Source organism: Notothenia coriiceps, unplaced genomic scaffold (genome assembly GCF_000735185.1).
Source record: "Notothenia coriiceps isolate Sejong01 unplaced genomic scaffold, NC01 NC01_scaffold00020998, whole genome shotgun sequence".
Taxonomy (NCBI): domain Eukaryota; kingdom Metazoa; phylum Chordata; class Actinopteri; order Perciformes; family Nototheniidae; genus Notothenia; species Notothenia coriiceps.
Genome location: NW_011353699.1, coordinates 967 through 25259, shown reverse-complemented (window position 1 = coordinate 25259; position 24293 = coordinate 967). Strand labels below are relative to the sequence as shown.

Below are 24293 nucleotides of genomic sequence, written 5' to 3'. Positions count from 1 at the left end.
CCCGATGGGCCGGTACCGAAGTGGGCCGGTCGGATAAGTCACTAGCACATCCCCCACTCCCCCCGTTGACAATTTACTAGTGGTACCGAAGTGGGCCGGTCGAGAGTCCCGGGCTGATTTTTAGTCCCAGTCCACCACTGGCTACATGACCGTATGATCGCCCATATTGACGCACCTAATTCCTAAACTTCTAACAGATACAAAATAAACCGATCCTTCAGCCTCATATGAGCTCTCCGACACGTTCAAAATGAAACTGTCATCGCTGTCTGAGCTTGCTGCTGTGTGCGCCATCGTGCGTTTACATGCAGATGCTGGGATCCTGGACGGTGCAGCTGGAGCGCTGTGCCCGCATTGACGTCACCCATAATTTGGCGGGACTTGAAGAATCCCCGAGAAGATCCAGGAAATGGTCAACATTGAAGGGCAGATTAATGGTTATCAAAGTACAAATATCCAAAATCAGTTCAGTAACGGTTTTCAAGGGGACAATATTTACTCATTGATGGGTTTGGATAATGGGGGAAAATCGTGTCACAGGCTCTTTAAGTAAAAGAAGCAATATTGTAGTCCTTTATCTAAAATATCACAAAATGTGAATATTACAGTTTCAGTACTATACTATGTTACTACTTTTATCAAATAATGTATAAGAAGCATTTTAGTGTTGTAGTTGGTTAAGGTTTAGCTAATTTTATTTTGGGTGACATTTTGTTAAATCCTTGATAATAATTGATCAAATAAAGACATGGAATGGGAGAAATGGAAATACAAAAGGGCCTCAAAATTGACATTCCGTAAATATAAGTAGGTTAACAGACAAGAAATGTCCTATTTGGTGATTTAAAACTGCTCTTAAAATTGAGTTACCACCATGCTTTTCTACATATAATGATTTAATAATGTAAGAAACGGATTGGTTTTGCCATTATTATTATTATTATTGTTACTATTATTATTGTTATTGTTATTAATATTACAAAGCCAATGAAAACTTAACACACATAACTGAAGAAATATCTCTGACTTGATTTATGTCTAATCCTTGTTTTCTTGTTATCTTTCAGACCACATTAACAGAGGTGCAATTTGGACCAATGAAGTTATTTAAAGACCCACTTCAGGTATTGTAAAACAAAGCCAAACATCTGAATGATTGATGTTTATGTGTTGCAACGCATTACAGCTTTCCACGTAACAGCAGAAGTGCTCCAGGGAAATGTTTATGTTCATATCATTTAGGGGCTTTTAGCTGAGCCCTGGGGCTAAACATGGTGTGACTGTCAATATTTGGCAGTCACACCATGTAGCATTTTTCTCAGTATTAGCATTTCAAAAACGTCACCTTCTATTGTTTGCATTGAGAACTAATCTTGAATTTCTCAAAGGTACCACACCTCTTTGAGAGATTAAAGGGAAAAACCGTCCCCATGCAAACATTCAAAGAAGAGGAAGAAAGAAAAAAAACTGTTAATGGATCTATTGTGTGCAGGGCAGCCTTGGGTTGTCAAGGCAACTAGGCCAAACATTTATGACCAAGAACATACCATAATGAACAATGCACGTTATGGAAGGAGCGCACAGAGGATCCATGCACCAGTGTGGTCACTGCAAACAGGACATTCTCTGACGTTCAATGGGTCATTATACACTTTGGTACTGCACTCGTTTCTTTGGCAGGCGCTGCTGCTCATTGTTTGAAAACTTGGGAGAAAAAGTCAGACTTTTCAGAATTTGTAAGAAATTTGAGAGTAAACTTAATTTGGTTTCAAGGTTGCATTAAATAACTGAAAAGTTAACATACCATTTAGCTGGAAATACTAAACATTTGCTGCTTACAGCTGCCCAAATGGGAGGATTTTCTGTTTCTCTTTGTTTGGCTAAATTCATTTTCAGGTTTTATAGTGTGAGATAAAACAAAACATTTAAAGACGTCCCCTTATGCTCTGAGAGTTTCTGATGGGCATTTGTTCCTAACTTTTTTTACAGCCCACAGACAAAATAATAAATCATGAACATAATTGCAGCCCTGGTGTAAAGTAAAATATATATATAACCTTTATTTGAATACCACAGCTAAACTGAGTATATCAGTAATGAAAAGCAGTCAGCGGTAGTCAAAGAACAGCAATGCATTAGACGTCCTGCATTTATGCCACAAACTTATGTCTGATGCTCTCCAGTGTGACCACAGTAGGAAAACGAGGTAGAAAGATATCCCCTTCCTGTTTTTGTCACTCACAGCTGATCCTGTCATGCCCTTCTCCGCTCTACTCCTCCTCTTTTCTCGCGGCTCACAGGATCTGACCGGGCCCTCTCTGGTTTAACAATGATCTTTTCTAGGCAGAGAGTTCAAACCCTGCCAAAATGCTCGCAACTCCCTGCAAACTGTTTTTCCCTCTTTCTGTCTTTGTTTCTCTTCTAAGTTCTCTGCCTTTTCCATTTTTTCTTTGGACCATTAACAGTGTGTCCTCACTTAAAATGTACTTCGAGTTCTACTGGCCTGGGTGTGTTATTACGGAGTGAGGCCTATCCTTGTTGTCAGTGCAGATGGATCTGAAAAGACCTTATCTCAGCCTATATTACCCCATTCCTCCACCTCTGCGGGAATGTTGACTTTTCTACCAACATCCCAATGTGGAATTCTGATCTAATTCCCTGTGCGTACCGAACACAGCTGCAGGACTCAGTGGTGATGTATTTATGACCCGGACACTTTTTGCCGCTTGCAGGGAAACTGTTCGGAATATGGTTTGCATTAGCAAAACCCCTGACAGGCCTGGAGCCAAGTACTTAAATAAAGCTACAGCGATCATGAGAATGAATCAAAAGGACAACTGTCAGAACAAGCAATCCTCTATCCTCTCATTGTTTGGAGGACAGTAGCTCTAGTTTCTCCAACAAAGTCACGTCTTTGTGCCCTAACTCAATTAAACAGGTGTGATGCAAACTCCAAACCGCAGAACAAACTTTCCCTTCTTTACGTTCATCCTGCTCCCTGCCAACAGTTGGAGATGACGTCTGTTTGAGAGAGTGACTCATGAATCTGCTCTTAGTGCAGCACTGCTCCTGGAGGCGGGCCTAACTCTCTGGTCCAGTATTTACGCAAGCAAGAGGTTATATGAAAGTGTGCTGGCAGAGAGGGAGCGCGCTCCCAATGGCTGGCTTGACGGTAGCGGCAGCACTTTGTGCCACAGCCTTGGCAGGCCGGAGGCAGGGGCTGCGGCCGGTCAAGGCCACCTCAACTAATTGTGTCATAGATCACGGCAGTGGACAATAAAATCTGTGACGCACCCGAGTACGAGCTGAGCCTGATCAATCAGGGCCTGTCCGCGGCAGGCCTGAGGTCAGAGTCAAGCCCACAGTGCATAAGGACGACATGCGCAAATGAGCGTGAATGCACCAATGATGACATGACAACTCTGAGCTGCTGGCACTGAAGCATCAAATCCACATTTTCCTGTAGCGCTCCCTCCTCTTGTGTCTTTCTGAACACGCTGTGTAGCACAGGGTGGAGGCAGCTCATCTGTGATTATATCCAACTTTCTAATCAAATCACACCTACATATCAATTAGCTCTCTAATGTTTTACAACAAATGTTATGTCCATCTCCTCTCTAAATACTGTATCTCTAGTATTATTTGATTAAACCAAACAAATAATCTGTATGTGACACATTTAGCATTTCTACGGCATGTATAAACAGAACAATCAACTAGGAGTTGCTTTCTCTAGTCTAGGTGATAAGCATTTCTCTTTATTTTCTGTCATTTTATTTTCTTACTGATTAATTGTTGAATCATGAATACATGTGCAGATATTTTTGCTAAGCCATCTCTCTTTCTGCAGGTACTTTTAGTTTTTTCCAAAGAGGACAGTCAGAGTAATGGCTTCTGCTGGGCATGTGAGAAGGCCAACTTCAGGTGCAGCATGGCACGAACACCCGAGTCGGCTCTTGAATGTTTCTTGGAGAAGCATCATGACCTCGTCATCATTGACCACAGACATTCCAGACACTTTGATGCTGAAGCACTATGCCGGTAGGCCTCTTCACTTCTCTTCATTCTCTTCATTATTTGTAACGATTTCCTGTTGTATCTCTACAGGGATGCCGTGCAGTGTTCCCTCAAAGCTCTGTCAGATGAAATCAAGTTCCACTTTACCAACACATCACGTTCCAAATATGGGCATTTGAACTGATTTCAGACTTAATGCAATCTAAGGTTTTATTATTAAAGACGTGGTAAAATAATGTTTTCTTACATCTAAACTCTCCAGTCATTTTTTAGCTGTTAAGTTGATATTGTAAAGTTTTCAAGATTTTTACTCAGTTGTAATTTTTCATCAAAACAACAAATGAACAACATGTCAATCAATCAATCAATCAACCAATCAACCAATCAATCAATCAATAGATCAATGTTTATTTATATAGCCCAATATCACAAATGTTACATTTGTCTCAGTGGACTTCACAGTTTGTACAGAATATCAGTATGACAATATGACACCCTCTGTCCTTAGACCCTCACATCGTACAAGGAAAAACTTCCGGAGAAAAACCCACAGTTTAAAGGGAAAAATGGGAGAAACCTCAGGGAGAGCAACAGAGGAGGGATCCCTCTCCCAGGACGGACAGACGTGCAATAGATGCCGTGTGTAAATTGAAAAGATAATACATTTGCAACATAGGTAGTCCAAATGTTTGGAAATGCATGTGTGTATAATAGGAAGATGAATCCACGAGGGGATATCCATCCAGGACTTATGATCCAGGACCACAGCCACGACTCAAGATCCAGGGCTCGCGATCCAGGACACAGGACCACAGCAACAGGATCATCCATGACTCCGGATCCCGGCGTATATAGACACCAAAAAGAAAGAAATTTGGGGAAGCTGGGTTAATCGGAACATGAGAGTACACAGGTATAGACAGAGAGAAGGAAGAAGTAAGATGTCCCCCGACAAACTAAGCCTATATCAGCAAAACTAGGGGCTGAATCTAATCAGCCCTAACTATNTTTGTCTTTTTTTTGTTGTCTTTTCTTAATTCTCTGTCAAAGCGTCTTTGAGTTTCATGAAAAGCGCTATAAAAGTCCCATGTATATATATATATATATTTTTTATGTTAATGAAAAACATAATATAAACATAATTAATGCATTTACACAAACTACTAATAGTAGATTAACTACTTTATTCAAAAGTTTACAGTAATTCTGGATAATAAAATGGGAAAAGTAAATGGGGTGCTCTCTTTTCCTCTCCCTCTCCTTACAGCCCGTCAGTCTCGTGCGGCATTGAACCTGTCTAACCGGCCTAAGTGACCCGACTGTAAAGAACAAATATATTTATAACTAGTTTAGCTTGTTCCAGAGTAGATTTACTAGCTAAGTGTGTTAGGTCTAACTCTCAGTGTATTTTGGTCCGCTCAACGGTCCGTCACAGCGGCGGAGCTGTGATCATGCAGAGCTGCGTGTTCTCCGTCAGCAGCAGCTGATCTCTGATCTCTCTCTCGCGTCCAGTTAGACTTCACTCGCGTCTATGTCGAAATCTATCAGATCTAGCTAGTTCAAGTTAATTCTATGACTGCCTACTTTTCAAAGGACCTAAACAATAAGCGTGTGGTCGCAACGGCGTGTGGCCGCAAAGTTTAGCTCAGCATTATGCATATGTTTATATGAGGGGTCAAAATCCCATGCTCAGAAAATGCTCATATTTTTTTCTCTTCATTCCCCACGCCCCAAAATAAATAAATAAATATACAAATATACAAATTTTAGGAAAAGTGACGAAGTTTGAGCAGTGTGGGTTTTATATTAACAGAGTTACACATATTTCAAAACGCAAAGTGTAATAACTGCAGTTTGCCTTCCTGTCAGAATGACAAAGATCCTCAGTGAAGCACAATCCCGTGTTTCTCACTAAATTGTAAGTACAACTTATTAAAAAGATCAATTCAATGCAACTAATGTCGTCTTAGTGTTATTGCATGATGTTAGAATTGGTTTGCCATGAATTTAGTGTGTAGGGTTTGTGTGGAAGATTCATCGTTAACACGAACTGAGAGCGTTCAGATAGATAGGACCTAAACCAGCCTAAAGCAGTTCCCTGTATGCCAACTAAGTGCTCTAGTCTTTGCAATAAGATGTCATGGTCGATAGTATCAAATGCAGCACTGAGATCGAGCAAAACAAGAATAGAGACAAGTCCCTTGACTGAGGCTATTAGAATGTCATTTGTGACTTTAACCAGAGCTGTCTCTGTGCTATGATGTGTTCTAAAGCCAGACTGAAAATCTTCAAATAAATCATTGTTTCTTAAGTAATCACACAACTGTTTTGCGACCGCTTTCTCAATAATTTTTGAGAGGAACGGAAGATTAGAAATAGGTCTATAGTTGGCTAAAACCTCTGGATCGAGGTTGTGCTTTTTAAGAAGCGGTTTTATCACTGCTACTTTGAATGATTGTGGAACATAGCCTGATAATAAAGACATATTCATAATATTTAATAAAGAAGTGCTAATTAATGGAAAAACTTTAACAGCTTAGTTGGAATCGGGTCTAAGATACACGTTGATGGTTTAGAAGAGAGAATCATTGAATTTAATTGTTCAAGGTTTATGGCTGAAAAGCATTCTAGTTTACTATCTAGTGTAATATTAGAACTTACGTTTCCGGGAGCTGTTGATAACACTATACTGGTCAAAGGCAAGAGGTCATTAATTTTGTTTCTAAAAGTAACAATTTTATCGTTAAAAAAGCACATAAAATCATTACTACTGAGTGTTATGGGAATAGAAGGCTCAATCGAGCTGTGGCTCTCTGTCAGCCTGGCTACAGTGCTGAAAAGAAATCTTGCATTATTCTTATTCTCATCTATTAATGAAGAGTAGTAGTCAAGAATCTCTGGAAGTAGAACAATTATTAAAATATTAGTTAATAAAGCAAAAGTGCAAGGTTACTTCAACTTTAGAAACAACATTGTATTCATACTACCACTGGAAAGGTTCAAGCCGTACGTTCGTACTTCGTACCAATTTATACCTTTTAGTAAATTAATTAGTTTATCCCATTTGTAGCCAATGATTTAACATTGTTTTTCCTGTTTAGACTTCTCTGCTTGCTTGGTCAATAACTCTCAATCACAGCATATTGTGTTCAGGTGTTACATCTGACTCTATCCCTCTGGATGGGTAGGTGGATACAGTTACATTTATTTCAGCTATTTTAGTGGCTGTCATTAAGAGCCGAAAACATAATCCAGACCAGATGATGTTGAAAGGATAGTGCTTGTGTGTTACAGAGCATTTGGTAACACGTGCAGTCATGGCTCTGTGCGTGGGGTAAATGGACGGCTCACTTTGGGCTCCGTCGCTCCATCCCATGCTACCTAGCGGAGGCATGTTGATGAGAAATGAGCGGTGCATGCCCATACCACCCTCTATCTTTAGCCTCTGCCCAAACCAAAAACACATTTACAAACATTAATTTGCCCTGCTCAGCGTGTATGTTAACCCCATTCATTTTGGCCAATCCATATGTTCAGTGTACACGCACAGGCTCCGATGGGGAACTAAAGGGCCTTTATGACCGCTGGCTGGGGGAAACCACAGGCGGATGAGTGGCCCTGTACACTGCATTCTTTCAGAGGCCTCGGCCTGCACACCGAGCTCCACCACTGAGCTCGGCCTGCCTGAGAGAATCGGAGCGTGAAAAACTGAAAAATACATTGATTTGATGCCATGGGCTTTTCCACCAGCGTGCTCTCTGGCTAAAAGGCTCTCTCTGTTTACATTCAGGTCAATTAGAGCGGTCAACTCTTCAGAAAACACTGTGATAGTCGCTGTTGTGAAAAGGTATGTCAACTTGCTGGCCCTACTCCCAGCTACTACCTTTTACTTTTCTCTAACTGTCTTTTTAAGTTGTTAATGATTAGGAGTTTTGTCAGAATAAAATATCATTATAGAGCAGATCATGTTTTTATTTGGGTGCTAACACGTTTTCTATTTTGAAGGCCAGACAGAGAGGAAGCCTCTGTGATGCCCCTGATCAACGCCGGCTTTAATAGGGTGAGCGAGATTCCATCCATAATCGTGTGTGTGTGTCTTCTGCTGCCTGTGTTTGTATTATTCTTTCAATATGCTTTTTTATATCCCTACTGTCAACACTGTAAGGCAGGAACACGGATTGTAAATCATCTTTGTTTGCTCAGGAGACATGTGCTTTGAGTTCCTTGTACTTGAATCATTGTAACTCATGGCATCAGCAGCACTATAACAACCCTTTAATGGATACGTTTATATGAAAATGGGATTTTAGTGTTCTTTGATTGATCCCTGCTGTCCCTCTGACTTTTAGAGATATGTGGAGAATGCCAATATGATGGCCTGCTATAACGAGCTGCTACAGTTGGAGCATGGAGAGGTGCGGGCGCAGTTCAAACTGAGGTGAGTCCTGTACTTTGTCCTGTACCGAGTTGTGGTAGCATCTACATTTTGTACTATAATTCAAAGCTGTTGCACTGAGAGCAAGACATTAGAAACATACTGTAAGCTGTTGAGGTGATAGCCAGTAGATCCACAGACAACAAATATTATTATTGGTATGCATTTATTATTATAAATATTGCTTGTTTTTATTATTTTACATAATTTGATAAACTGTTTTATTTTATGTTTAGTTTTTAATTAATTGAATGTCGTTAGTCTTGTTCTAGGTTCCACTTTCAAATATTTTTCCGTCTGGGTTTTGTACTTTTCTTTTTTACCTACTGTTTTATCACTTTTATTTCAGTCAACCGTTATTGCGTTATCCATCTGTTTTATTCTATTTATTAAAATATTTTTAAAAACTGTGTGGACAAAGAGAAAAAAAAGATGGTTTGTTCTTTAACAATTGTCCTTTTTTATGCGATTTGAATGCTTTTTTTTATGTTTATATGTATAAAAATAGTTGCTGGACCCTCTGCTTGTTGCATTTGTTAACGCAACTTCTCTGTTGTCTCTCTACTTGTATTGCAGGGCTGGAAATGCTATTTTCACAGCTCTAGAACAAAGCCAAGAGGCCATAGAGATCACTTCTGAAGATCAAGTAATTCAGGTGGGTTTTATATCCTTAAGACTTGTAGTTGCTTTATTGTGATGTACAGCAAGTCCTTCTCTTTCTTCTTCCCCTTCTTCTCTTTCTCTCTCCCCTTCTCTGCTGCTTTAGAGCCTGTTCATGTCTTGTGATCCCGGAGCTCAGTTCGATAGATGCAGTTTCTGTCCTTCTGAATGGCTCCTTTTGTTGCCATCAACACACTTTATCCTGTTATCACGTTATGTTTTCACATGACATATACTATATATGTTTCTGAGCTTTGTGAACTAATCAAAGAATGTGTCGCCTTCTCTTATGATTGGCAAGGTTCATATGTCGTCAACTGGACTGAGTGTAAAGTAATTGTAGATGTAATAAACAGTCATCTCCGATCTGGCTTCAACGCTCTTGTTTCCTCTCCTTTGCAGTACGTGAACCCGGCCTATGAGTCGATTATGGGTTACCAACGAGGCGAGCTAATAGGGAAGGAAATAATAGAAGTGCCTAAAAGTGAGAAGAATAAGCCTGATCTCCTTGAAACAATAAATTCCTGCATACGGAAAGGAAAGGTAATATGCATTCATTAAATCATCTATTTTATACATTTCAGTTCAAATGAATCAGATACCGTATCTCAGGGTAAAATAATCACATCTATGTGATAGCTGATACTCTTACAAACACAGTTTTCACATGAAGACTATCGTCTCACAATCAGATCACAGATCACACTGCAGATATTTGCTCCTGCCTTTGTGTCTGTGCATGCATGCGAGCACGTGCATCCATGTGTGCTGTGAGTCCGCACCACTGGCCATCCAGCAGCTCTGTTTCATGTGCATAAGAACAGCGGCTGATGGCTGTGCTGTAATCTTACTACACAGAGAGCGAAGGTCAGTCTCAGACAGGCTAACAGCAGGAAGAGTCTTTTTAAGCTGCCACAGCCGTCTGTAGGTGGGGGGACATGAAACGAGCGCACTGGACTCCAGGAGTGCCCACCCGCCCAATCCATTAAAGCAACTTGCTGCTCTGTGAAATACTCTGAGCTATCCCGCTTTACCACCTTACATGCACCACAAAAACTGCTACACCCAGTCGTCAACCATCTTTTGGACATTTTCAAACTACTGAATAAAAAAACTGTAGCCGTCATTGTTATAATGGATTATTACTCTGCTGTATATTTTCTGTGTCTATGTTTCATCTCTCTCTTTTGGTTTTACCTCGTTCCAGGAGTGGCAGGGGATTTATTATGCCAAAAAGAAGAACGGAGACAGCATTCAGCAAAATGTGAAGATCACACCTGTAATTGGACAGGGAGGGTGAGTGTCCGTATGTCAAGGCTCTTTCAGTCTCGCTAAATATAAATCACCTTTTCTGTAACTGAATAATTACACTGGACGAATATGACTGTCTCCTGGTGTACTAATTAACTTTTGTCATTAACAGAAAAATCAGACACTATGTGTCTATCAACTGGCCTTTACATGATAATAATAAGGTGAGTTTCCAGTTTTGCTGATAAATAATGAATGAAATTATTTATTTTCTTGCCTACATGTAACAATTTGCTTTTTATTCGGTCCATGCAGAGCGATAAATCCACTGAACGTGTGCAGGCAGAGTCTCAGACAGGTAAGATCCATACTCGACACTGTATTAGGGTAACATTACATGTTGCTTACATATTTCAGATTTAGTATTTCAGGTTTTCTCTGCTGTATAGTTATCAGCGTTAGTGATGGAAAATCTTTCCATGACGATGTCACTTGTGATCGGTCACAAGGTTTGAGGATGTGAGGGCCAACAGTGTGTTTGTCATTAGGAATCACAACATTAGTTCCAGTTCTACAGATGATACACTCGTTTTTACTGTTTTCAAACACCAAATATCTGTTAAATCTTAGCAACAATACATTGAGGACACATCTGGGAACCTGAGCTTTTTAAACTAAAAAACTTTGGACATTTGTCAGAAAATGGAATGCACCATGCCAGAAAATCATTATTCTCTTTAATCATAACACACATGTCAAACGGCAGTCTTGCTTTATGTAGATGAGAAACACCTTCAAATAAATAAAATCTTTGTTATGTTGATCTTGAAAAAGTGATGCAGCTTTTTATTCCCTTTTTAATCTGGGCTATTGTTCCTTGCCGTATTGTGGTATTAACCATGAAACCTACTCACAGCTGCAACTGATTACAAAATGCAGCAGCTCTTCTCCCGACAGGCCAACAGCACAGGGATCAGATCTCTCCTGTGTTGGCGTCTATTCAGCAGCTCACTGAAAAGAAGTGATTTTTAAATTATGATTTGTTTGTGAAGCTGTGCATGTTCTTACAGCACAGTCTATGTCACATTAACACCCCTATGAACCCTAGGCCTTCTGATAAAGTATCTAACGTTTGTCTCTTTTCAAAGAGACTCGTTTTTTACATTTATTTTGTTATTCTTTCCCTTTATTTAATCTAAAGTGAATTGTGAATTTGAAGTACAAAATATGTCCACTGCATAACTGTCGGCTTACGTAGACAAAGAAAGCTTTGTGAGAAACCTTTTCTAAACACTACATTGCCCAGTTGTTTTTTGAAAATGACTGAGCCCTTTTAAAAAAATTAACTTCATGCTTTTTTTTTTCATTGACGCAAGTCAATGAGAACTAATGTCAAGCCTATTAGATCTTATTAAATAAGTACATCTTTAAGTGTGCTATATGGTCAGACAGTTTTGAGTTTTTTCTGAATAGGAAACATAAGATAACAGAAGCCTTATCTTAAAAATTCCTAGGAAAAATCTGATAATATAAACGACATAAAATACGTACTTCTTTCTTTATATGGATTTTACTTTGTTCCACACTTTGTGCAGTATTTGACATAACATTTATTAATTGAATTTAACTTTATTACATTTTATACCCACAGTGTGGATGATAAAAGACAGGCTGCTGTATTCAGGCTGGACTGATTCAGAGTCTGTCTCCTCTCCTTAAAGGATATTGGGCCAAAGTCAGCCTTTTCACAGAACTGGAAATGTTTGTGTGTGCATGTTAATGTAACGTTTTTTCTTCTCCCCAGACATCCAATCTAGTAAGCACAAAGACCGGAGGAAAGGCTCTTTGGACGTCAGGTCCACAACTTCTCGGGGGAGCGATGGTGAGAGTGAAGGGAGATATATGATGAAAACTCTTGTCATTACTTGCCAGCTTATGGGACCTTCCTTGTTGTTTGTTTGCTTCAAGTGTTGATTGAGCCTACACACAAACACAATCTTTAGATGGAAAACTGCCGCCTAATTATAATTTGGGGATGTATTTTTTTCATTCTGTCAGGGAGCTCGCAGCGAAGGCACTCCTCAATGGCCCGAATCCACTCCATGACTATAGAGGCTCCCATCACCAAGGTGGGTTCATTCCCCCCCCCTATCATCCCTCCCAGCCTGCGTCTCATGATTATCACTTTGTACTGATGTTTTTTATCTCATGACTGAACTCTTGGGTTATTAATCTGCCAAAACCGCCATGAGCACTTCTTGTACAGCTACTAGCATCGAGGCTAGAGGCGCCTCATACCACGTCAAGAGGCGATGGGTGGATAAAATGCCACATTTCATGCACAAGGCATTCAAGCATGTCAAACCAGAATGACCTGCTGTTGCTGTGGTTTATGAAGTCTGCAGCCTGGATAGTCAAAAACAGAGAAAATCCCCAGGGATGGTCATATGACACACTGCAGCTCCAGTGCTCTGTCATTTGACTGTGTAGTCAGTCCCTGAAGGCGCTATCCTCTACAGATTAAAGCACTGATAGTGAAATAAGTGAAAGTGCGTGGGTGTTTGTATGTGTGTGTAATTTGAGCTAGCTATAACTTGTTTTCTAGGATAAAGCAAATGTTTAAATTAGTTTTTGGAAGTTTTCTACCTGTCAAATATATTTTGTACAGAGACAACTGTTTTTCCCCTGTTTTCAAGATGTTATGTTAATCTACGCTAACTGTATCCCTTCTGTAGCTGCATAGTTAACAGCAGATACGAGTAGTATAGTTAGTTTACATCTTACTGGTTAACTTCAGGGTTTCCTACAGGGAACAGAGACATTTTCAGTCATTGAAGATTTTGTAATGATCAAAATAACAGGAAATTCTATTTATTTGAATTGTACGATAATTTTTTCAGAATTTTTGATTTTTTTTTACATTATCAGAACTTCATTTGCTTATTTTATCCTAGTCCTACGCATGTATTTTTATAAATAGTACACAATATCAGTTTGTTGTTGCTTTTTACATAAAGGGCTTTACAAATAAAAATACTTGTTTCGTCTTCCAGGTAATCAACATCATCAATGCAGCGCAGGAGAGCAGTCCAATGCCCGTGGCAGAGGCCTTGGATCGGGTACTGGAGATCCTGAGGACGACTGAGCTCTACTCCCCGCAGTTTGGCACCAATGATGAGGACCCCCATACGAATGACCTCGTGGGGGGGCTGATGACGGTAAGCAGCAGATCCTGTGGAGAACAAGGGTCCTTCAAGAGGTCTGAAACACCCAAACAGCTTCCTTCCGCTAAGAATGAATCGACTCCCATATGATAACGCACGTCAGAGGCAGAATTCCTCAGTGATAACACGCAAGGTCCAATCACCATGAAAGCCTATGATAGCGCGTTCAATTAAAGAAACAGAGCCAGGAGTGGTTATGTGTGAGGATCTCTTTCCATATTTTGGGGAGGGAGAGAGATTAACAGACAGCAATGGTGAAGTACAGAAGTAGAAAGAGTGCCAAGTTGGCAGTCTTGGCAACAACCCCAGAGGAAGTGTTAGATTGTCCTTTGTGCTCCTGTAGGCTGGAGAGGAAAGCCCAACCCGTCCACCACCACCCCCCCCCCTCCCTCTCTCTGCACACAGTCACACTCACATGAACCTCTTCCTCTCAACGCCGCAGGCCTAGAAACATCCTGTTCTTTGGATCAGATGAATAAGCATGGCTTTACTTATACATGTACACTCTGGACTCACAGAGGCAGAGAGCTGTTACACACAGTCCTTCCCCAGAAATAGTTGTTCTGTATAAGTGATAAAGACTGATGAAACCAGAAAACAGTGAGGCATGAGTTCAGGTTTAGATCGTTATTTATGTACGATCATGTTGGTTTATGAGGTGTCTGGCTGCATATGTAGTTAGATTAATTTATTGTTGTGCGCTGGCTCTGACCTCATAAGACGCAGCGAACATTAAGAGAAGAGCTGTCATCTTTCTGGGCAGAAAAGTCTTTAAATAACCAGTGTGTACAGAAGCACCGCCCCCATGAGACAATGCTCGGGTCAAAGATGAGCCACTCTCCTCTTCCTTTTTCACTTGTGAAGTAAACATTTAACTCTGCAACACATACCCATTTACTAGCACACGCCCATTGTATACTCTAAATATATTACATTACTGTTTTCACAAAGCTGACAAGTATCAACAATAACATTAGAGAGAAATTGAGGCTTTAATGTTCCTAATGTCTTATTTTAATGTTTTTTAAGCGTTTTAACATTTGATAACCTAAAGGCATAGTTTCATTACCACATAAAACAGATTTAGTTCAGCGTCTTGTAAGTTATTCTTTGAGAGACACATTTAAACAATATTAATTTTTTTGATAAACTATAATGGATGCAGAACTACTGCAGTGGTTGTTGTTCACATTAAACAAGACTAAGGGTATACTCCAATACCCAAACTTCTGTACTATTTAGTATGCCAGAGTCAACTTGCAAGCCAGCAGGCTTTACTAACCCATAATCCTAAGCGCAGTATATACTGTATATGAGCAAGAGGGTCAAAGTTCAAGTTTCAATGAAAATGACAAAGCAGAATTTAGCAATTTTATGCAAATTTCAAGCAAGGGCATCTTACAAAGTATGTAGTGCAGTATGTACTAAAAGTAAAAAGTATGTGACTTGCTGAAGTTTAGCAGGTATATAGTTTGAAATGTTCACCATCTTAGTTTAGCATGCTTAGCATTCAGCTAACATGAGCCATTGAGCACTGAACACAAAGTATGGCTGATGGCAAAGTTGTTTCAGTTCACACAGCGAGAACTTTAATGTTTGTACCAGATGTCACACAAAACCTCAAATGTCAAGCTCATGGGGGCGCTAAGGGACAAATCAGGTGGTAATTAATATTCATCTTCTGGGGACCATGAATGTTTTTTTAATTAACCGACTGATATTATTTGAAGTAGAGCCACTTGTTTGATCTTTATTTACAGTTTCTTATTACCCTGTTTTTTTCCCAAAGCTGTTAGAAATCACAGTCCTAACAGGGCCGGATCATTTCACCACTAACCTCTGAAAAGCATGTGTTTGATTATTAAAGTGATGATGTGTTGCACCCCTGATGAGCACCATTTGCTGTCACAGCATGCTGCAGTGCCCAGAGGAAGACAAATAATAATGGAATATTTTCCGGCAGATTATCTGACATGTACATAAATTAACACGGTGTCATTTCTGACACAACTATTACATTTCACCAATATGGAAATCATTTCTTAAACCGCACATTGGCTTTATTATTAGGCTCTGCTTGGCTGCCTCATCCTTCGCTCACTCTGCGTGCTAGTGGGGGAACTATATGAGGTGTCAACATATGACGACCTCCAAAACATTGTGTCATGGCACAGATGAAAGATCACTCATAAAAGTGTTAATATGGAAAATCTGTGTCTTTGTTTCCTATTATGTATCATACTGTTGTAATTCGTTACGCTCTCGCCTCAGTCAAAGTGCATTTCCTCCTGCAACTTGGTCGAAATACACAAGACAAATAGTCACGTTTAAAAACGATAAACACAGATGTTAATTGTTGTCACTGCTGTGAATATAATTAAAACATGAATGGTTCTAGTCATGGATGTAAGACGAACAATATCTTTAGTTAAATGTAAACCTTTATCTATCCACATATTTATTTGTTTTTCTACGTATCCTTCTTTCTGTATCTTTGTATGCACCACATATACCAAAGCAAATTCCTCGTATGTGTAAACCAACTAATAAAACTGATTCTGGTACTGATTCTGATATTGATGGAGCTCCGAGGTGTGAAAGTGAAGTGATGTGATTTCGTATCTATCGTTAGATACAAATTATTGTGGCTTAATCTGGGCATCAAACCACTTTTCAATGTTGGTCAATGAACAGAGGTGGAAGGAGAACTCGGTACTTGAGTACAATAATACAATTATTAGCTGCAATATACTTAAGTATCAAAAATAAAAGTGACTGAATTGTCTTTACTTTGAAGTCCAAGCTGATGTCATTCTCAGTGTTGGTATTTCTAGCAGCTTCATTTAGCACAAAATACATTCATATCAGTTCTGATGTCAGATTACATGTCTCAAAGCCCCCAAACACTTTAACTGTCCATATATTTTATTCTGAAGGCAGTTTTGACAGCTTTGACACTGGTGCTCCTAACACTGAGCTGAACTCTTCATGTGTCTGTTCAGAAAGCATGAATGATGCTGTCAGTTTGTGCTCCCTCACTCCCTGACACTTTCTTTCTTCTCTGTTCACAGGATGGCCTACGCAGATTGTCAGGAAATGAATACATCTTGGCCTCGAAACGTAAGTGTACTTACATTAAGGATATGAACTGCTATGCTACATTTTAGAGTCACATTGATTTTCTACAAATGTATTCATCTTAATGTATTCTCTTGCGTCTTCCTTGCTCACAGAGCCCCACCATATGCCCAGTCACCTGACAACCCCTCTGACTTTAAATGACATCCCCCCTCGTATCGCCCAGACCATGGAGAACGAGGAATCTTGGGACTTCGACATTGTGAACTTGGAAGCTGCAACTATGAAACGGTGAGGCAATAACACAGTTAGGGTCTACCAAAGGAACAATGCCTTATGTTTGACAGCTTGGGATGAGAGTTGATATTTAACTAATATGCTGAATCCTCCCGCAGGCCTTTGACTTACTTGGGCATGAAGATCTTCTCCAGATTTGGGGTCTGCGAGTACCTTAACTGCCCTGAGGCCACTTTGCGCTCCTGGCTTCAAGTAATTGAAGCTAACTACCACTCCAGTAACTCCTACCACAACTCTTCTCATGCAGCTGATGTCCTGCACGCAACAGCGTATTTCCTCTCCAAGGAGAGGGTCAAGGTAATTTGCAAAAAATAAATAAATCTCTATTATTTTAAAACAATATATGCCAAATTTGTTAAATATAACATGTTATCTGAATGTTGCTGCTGGTCAAAAGCTTAGCCTATAGACATATAAATATATAAGATGTATATATATATATTTCATCTTCAAGAAAAAATAGGTGACATAACTGGTTTTGAAAGAGAAGATGTGTATATAAAATGATGTTGCTGAAAGTCAGCAACTTGAGTGAAATATTAGCATACTTTTGTTTACAAATGTCCACCACGGCTCTGGTCGTGAGCCTAAACTCCTACAGTATGTAAATGTGGGGATTTTCTACTACAGTCCCGTCTGAGACTGTTATCAGAGAGTCGTGGTCCGGCCCAAGTGTGTCAGTGGCTCAGTAACTGCTGGAGGCCGGGCTCTGGCTAAAGCTGATTACCAATCTGTCTATTTCTGATGTCAGTGGAGGGATCTTTCATTGGCTTAGCTAAGTTACATCACCAACGGTTAACAAATACCTGGAAATCAGGTTAGCAGGTTAGCAGGTCTGTTGTGTTGAAAATGATTTTAGAAATTATTAATTATTTTGAAAGTCTTTATAGTGGTTTTTTCATTCAGTGTTTATTTATTTTCAAAATGTTACATCACACAGAACAGATATATATTTCTATGTTTTCATATATTTTTTTACAATTTCTGTCATGACAACTTCAGAAGTAGGTTCAAAAATAGTTTTTTTAAATCTACAACATTGATCACACATTCAACTAACTGAAAGATTAATATGTTAAGTATCATGGAAATCTTAAGATCCATATTCAATGCAACTACAAAAAGAAAGAAAAAAGGAGCTTTTAATTGCATTATCCTAATAATGATTATCATGAATAATGAATAAACACAACCGGTCCCCACTATGCAAAGCTACTTCTGGGTTCAACCTGCAGGTTATACTTGAAACAAGTCACAGCTGTATTAATATCGGGATGTGACATGTCTAGTTAATGTCTTTGAAGGTTATGGCTAGCTTTTGGCCTAGTTTATCACTCAAAACAATGCACCAAAGTATCATCATACCAGAGTTTTCCTTTAAATGCCTAACAACTTGTTCAATCTGCCCCAACAGCAAAGTTTGGATCCCATTGACGAGGTGGCCGCCCTCATTGCTGCGACTGTTCACGACGTGGACCACCCAGGCCGCACCAACAGCTTCCTGTGTAATGCAGGAAGTGAACTGGCCATCCTCTACAACGACACCGCTGTGCTAGAGAGCCACCATGCAGCACTGGCCTTCCAGATCACTACAAGAGATGATAAGTGCAACATCTTCAAAAACATTGAAAGGTAGGAGAGTCATTACACAAGAAAATACTGTAAGTCACCCACAAAAATAATCATCCAGTTCATGCCTCTGATGTTCTTGATCATCAGACACAAAACATTAGCATTATGAAACTAGATATTCCCCTTATTGTGTGGACGGGCTGCAGGTCTACAAAAAGTTTGACCTCAGTGTTACCGAAATTGCTTAACTAAATGTTTTTGTGACATAAGGTTGAAAAGATAACCTCTGTATTAAGATGAATTATTTATTTATTTTATTCTAAACTATATGCAAATGTGCTGACTTTTATGAATATGTGCAATAATGTGGTGGCACTCGGAACCCAGTAGTTTTTGCAAAACTTTATTAGATAAACAGACGTTTTGTAATATACAGAATAATCTAATAAATATATATAATATTTGTAAGCATCAACACAGTCTACATAATTATATTATACAGTATACTACTAGATAACATGTTATTTATTGAGTTCCCTATATAAAATAGTTTGTGATACAGACATTACCTGAAGTATCATGAGTGGATAAACTAAGTCTGCATTTGTGCGGATAAAAGCGTGTGTGTGTGTGTGTGTGTGTGTGTGTGTGTGTGTGTGTGTGTGTGTGTGTGTGTGTGTGTGTGTGTGTGTGTGTGTGTGTGTGTGTGTGTGTGTGTGTGGAGAGACAGTGGCAGGGTAGTAATGTGATTTGAGTCCCAAAGCAGAAAAGCTCACATGTGCTGGTCCCCTCAGAGGGGGAAGGTGAACAAAGCATCCATTCATCGCCACTGTCACTGCAGTCAGAAGGGGAAAACTGTTCACACGGGTTTCCATGCTGTTTACCACACTGTCATCTCACTCTCTCTTTTTTTTCTTCCACCACCTCCCTGCCTTCCCTCCTTCATCTGTCCATCCCTCTCTCTTTTCTGTCTCTGTCTTTCTTCCTCTCTAGGAATGAATATCGAACGCTACGACAGGCCATCATTGATATGGTGCTCGCAACTGAGATGACCAAACACTTTGAACATGTCAACAAATTTGTCAACAGCATCAACAAGCCACTGGCTGCTCTGGAGGAAAATGGGGTGAGATTAGAAATGATAAAACACAGCAAAAAAGGTTTTTATAGTTACTAACTGTGACAAAATAGTAGTTCAAATAACAAATTCCTTTTTCCTCAATAGTTCAGAACAGGAAGGACACACTAGATAAACGCATCTATTGTAATCCAATTCTGTCGAACAGTATGCAAGCAACAAATGTTTTAAGAGCTTGAGAGATGACGATAGTGGTTCAGGGGACTTGTGGCCTGTTGTTGCCCGGGCACAGATATCTTTGTGGGGAGAGAATTTTACAACTTGGTTCCATCTTTCTCGTCTGTGTGTGGAATGCTCAACACAGACATTTAAAAGTTGCCCCTTAAAGGCAGGAATGATCTGGATGAATGATTTAATTCTGAGAAAATACTGTGTAAAACCACTTCAAGAAAATCGAAGTATTTGATAGGATTTGTAATGGACTGTAGTTTAGTTGCAAATCAAAAAGGAGCTCTTTGGCCTTTTTGTCACATATACTTTCATTCAGCCTCGAGCCTTAAAGGTGGGGTAGGTAATTTTGGTGAAACCAGCTCGAGTGCGCTAGAATTTGAAAATACACAGCCGGAAGAAATCTGCCACTTCCTTCAGACTTCCAACACACACGAACGTGCACATGACCAATGAGGGCACGAGATAAGTTTGTGCACAGATGGAAGGCTGACAGGCAGGTAGGCCATCCAGTTATTTTAGCCGGGCCGGCTAAAATGATTGGTCGTGCTTTTTAGAGTACTACGGCTTCCACAGATGATGGGATTTATGGATTTTTGTCAAAGCACTTAAGATATTCATTGCTATCGGGATGTTAAGAGCATTCCATGGAATATAACAAAAAGTGTATCTCGAGCCGGTTTCTCAAATTTACCTACCCCACCTTTAAGTAAAACAGAGACCTCACACATCTCGGCTAATCCAAATAGACGTTCTGTACTTCTACTAAACAAAATTGTCAGTTCATCCAATCTTGAAAGATACAGTAAGCTGAAAATCATTTGACTGCCCGACTTATGCTGTACTCTTTTACATGCAAGTGTTGCTGAAGTTCATAAGAAACGAACGCTGCTTCTTAAAAAAAATCCTCTCCCATGAATCAAAAAGCCTGCTGTCAGTGCCATATTTTATTTTCCCAGAATTTGTTTGTGTACAAACACATTCATTATTTTTAAAGTTGTCAAGCTGTTCTTGGTGCTATAGCTGTCTATTGCTGATAATAATAAGAACTTCAGTTGTCCTTGTGCTAATGGTCTGCTTCTGGCTTTCCTTTTAGGGAAGCAGCGATGAGGACTCCGCCAAAAGCATTCTGACGTCCCCCGAGAATCGCATCCTTGTCAAGCGGATGCTCATTAAGTGTGCGGACATCTCCAATCCATGCAGGCCTCAGGAGCTCTGTATAGAATGGGCCGGGCGCATCTCAGAGGAGTATTTTGCACAGGTAATTAGACAAAAGATACAACTTTGATGGTGTTGTGAGATGGATTTTTTTTATTTTATGATAATCATTTGTGCTGTTGTCTCTGGTGCAGACGGACGAGGAGAAGAGACAAGGTCTACCAGTGGTTATGCCTGTGTTTGACAGAAACACGTGTAGCATCCCAAAGTCTCAGATTTCCTTTATAGACTACTTCATTACGGACATGTTTGACGCATGGGATGGTAAGGATGCACTGCACGTTAACACTAAAAATACATACACTGCTTTACATCTTCATTGTTATGTAATAAATCTATTTTTCTATCTGGATTTCTTATTGAGATCCAGTTTTAGGAAGATGTACAATACAAGCATAGTAAACAAAATTCAAGCTCACAAATAGCTCAGACAGTGGACAGTGCATTCCCTATGAAGGAAGACAATTGTAAGTGGCATGAGTCAAATATTAAGAAACCTTCTAAAGAAATTAGGTAATCCCCTACTGAGTATTTTAGTTTAATAGAGCTGTCAAATTAGCAAATAAAGTATCATGTTCTTTTAAAAAGTACTTTGATACCTACATTTGTACTAAATCTAAACACTGTGTTTTACTACAACATTAGACCAGGATCAGTGGAGAAACCTACTTCATCAAGTAGATCAGGAAACCTTTGTCAATGTCATTATTAAATAAATAAAAAAGTAATTTTATTGAAAAAATGATTATTGAAAAAGAGAGTACCAGATTAATCTTTATTGGTAGATATCCTGAATTAAGATATAAGAGAGTAAAAGTTAAGTTTGTGCATTCATACACAGTCATCCAAATGTATGAATAGGAAGGTGGTATTGACTTAAAAAAACAAACTACCAAAGTTGACTCTTGTGTTCACCTTCTATCATTGTGTTTCCAGCTTTTGCAGACCTTCCCAACCTTATGCAGCACTTGGACAACAACTTCAAGTACTGGAAAGGCCTTGATGAGAGGAAGCTGCACAGCCTGCGACCGCCTCCAGAGTAGGCGCTGCAGTGTTGGGTCCTGGGACTCTGCGGTCCGGGGCAGCCCTCCTCTCTCCTGCCAGGGCGTCTCTCTCCCTGCCAGCCCAGCCAGCCACTGGGCCTCCTTGCCTTCACTCTTCTGCTTCTGTAGCATGCTGAGCGTCCACAAGTCCGTCCATACAGAAACCACAGAAGGACTTCCTGGCAGGCAGTTGCAGCTGGCTTGTCAGATGAGAACTGTGACAAACAGACACGGACACACAGCATCCTTATGAACTCCTCGTGCCTCTCAGGCATCCGCAGTGTAGCTGGCCAAGTGACACGACTGAGAGATGGTCCTAACAGGCCTCCTGGCAAAGCCTCCATCCCTTATTTACTACATGAGCACTCCTGTCTGCCTGTGAAGTTGCTGTTTGAGTAAAAACTGCTTGTTAGCTGAAGGAGCTAGCAACACTAGAGGAGTGGGTGAAATGTGGCCTGGATATGAAGGTGACCAATCCACATCAGGCCATATCATAATTACCTTTGACCTCCATCCCTGTGCTCGAATCAAGGCAGGACTGCTCCTTCTGCCCCCAGAGGCCACACCATGAAAGAACACTCCACTGCTTTTTTTTTTTTTTGCAACACTTTCATGTGTCCTTCAGAAACACATCCAAGTGGACACATAGCTGTCATAACAGACATGTGGGAGGGGATGCTTTCTCTTTGGGTCAGGGAGTGGATCTTTACTTTAGGCCACTGCTGAGAGACAAACACCTCAACATCATGATCATAGGTAACTAATTACCCATGATTTGGTATGTTAATTTTCTTAGTTTTTCCTTATTTTATATAATAAAAACATTCATAAATGAATGAGTTGATAAGTAAGAACAAATAGAAATTTCAAAAAGAGAGAGAAAAGCCAAAGCTGATGAAAACAAATAATATAGCTAATTATTACTCATACAAAGCATTACCATAATAAACATGTTTATTTTCTTATCAAAAGTACAGTACCAGTTTGAATGAACACTTTTGTATTGCACTGTAAACAATATTAGAAATGTCTACGTCTCAGTGATTTGTCCAGGGATGGGATGGTGTGTGTGTGTGTGTGTGTGTGTGTGTGGCGCAACAATCCCTTGCTCTTGGTTTAATGCTGTACACCGCTTGACATTTGACAACAGCAGAAATATGTGAAAACATTTTGGACTTGAACATTTTTTCTCCCAGAGATTTTTGTATCTGGTTTATCCTACTGAAAAGACTGCCTTATTTTATACAATATTTATACAGTACATCCCACTGTGCAACTGCAACGGACATCTGGAGTTTTTATTATAACATAGTCAAAAGGTTATGTTCAAGTAAATCTCAATATTTTTATAGACAATGAATTTTACACTGGATTTGCAGCAAATGAGATCAACCATTCTAGCTATCTGAATACCTGTGAAGTGGATGGTCACACAGAGCGTGTATGCAGAGATCTAAATGGTTAGGAAGGATGTGGATCGCAGAGTTGTCTATCACTGTTTTTGAAGCAGTCTCCTAGAGGCCTGCTTGCATTGATTTTTTTTATCAAGCATCATTATATTTTGGCCACTTGTCCAACATCCTTATGCACAGACCCAGGGAACAGCTTTCTGTTCAAGGCTGGTTTCAGATTAGGATACTAATATATGTAAAAGATTGTTGCTTATTAAAAAAATCCTCTTTAAACAGTATATTGATACCATAACAGCCAAGCAAATTATGGTTAATAGGAAGTTATTGACCATGGTTATGTTTGTGTCTCTCTTATGACAGAATTGTACTCTCAATCAGGGGATTTGTTTGTTCCTTCTGATTCAAATGTTGGTCTGAAGGCACGGAAAAAAATAGAAACTATTCAATGAAAAATAAAATAATGTCAATTATAAGTTTGCAGTCTTTTTCCTGCAGTGACCCAACTTCTGTCCTCCTACTTATTTTATATTTTTCTGTTTATGTTTGCGTTTTTTCATTAGCCTACAAAAGCCTTATACATATATTTTGTATTTGCTCAAATTTTTCTAGTTATTTAACTATGTTCACTCACTTTACTTCCTGAAGGTTCCTTGTTTTACTTTTACATTTTGTAAAATATGAAATAACTATAGGGCACATATGTATCAATAATTAAAGGATTTCCATTTTTTTCAACGAGGGATTCCTTTTAGTGGGTATGAAAGATGAAAAAAAATTAAT

The 24293-nt window shown here is 39.5% G+C and overlaps 1 protein-coding gene across 1 annotated transcript in view; it reads left to right on the top strand.

The window, feature by feature from the left end:
* The window catches only part of pde8a (phosphodiesterase 8A), a 48525-nt gene extending 24539 nt beyond the window's left edge, over positions 1-23986 (top strand). The window contains exons 2-22 of the mRNA XM_010779942.1: positions 1068-1124; positions 3851-4041; positions 7808-7864; positions 8023-8077; positions 8367-8455; positions 9029-9107; positions 9515-9655; positions 10320-10408; positions 10536-10587; positions 10679-10721; positions 12168-12245; positions 12422-12492; positions 13417-13581; positions 16659-16707; positions 16821-16956; positions 17061-17259; positions 18377-18594; positions 19528-19660; positions 20937-21101; positions 21193-21322; positions 21995-23986. Of these exons, the coding sequence (XP_010778244.1) occupies positions 1068-1124; positions 3851-4041; positions 7808-7864; positions 8023-8077; positions 8367-8455; positions 9029-9107; positions 9515-9655; positions 10320-10408; positions 10536-10587; positions 10679-10721; positions 12168-12245; positions 12422-12492; positions 13417-13581; positions 16659-16707; positions 16821-16956; positions 17061-17259; positions 18377-18594; positions 19528-19660; positions 20937-21101; positions 21193-21322; positions 21995-22101 (2304 nt within the window). The 3' untranslated portion in view covers positions 22102-23986. The remainder of the gene's footprint in view (positions 1-1067; positions 1125-3850; positions 4042-7807; positions 7865-8022; positions 8078-8366; positions 8456-9028; positions 9108-9514; positions 9656-10319; positions 10409-10535; positions 10588-10678; positions 10722-12167; positions 12246-12421; positions 12493-13416; positions 13582-16658; positions 16708-16820; positions 16957-17060; positions 17260-18376; positions 18595-19527; positions 19661-20936; positions 21102-21192; positions 21323-21994) is intronic.
* The last annotated feature ends 307 nt before the right edge of the window (positions 23987-24293 follow it).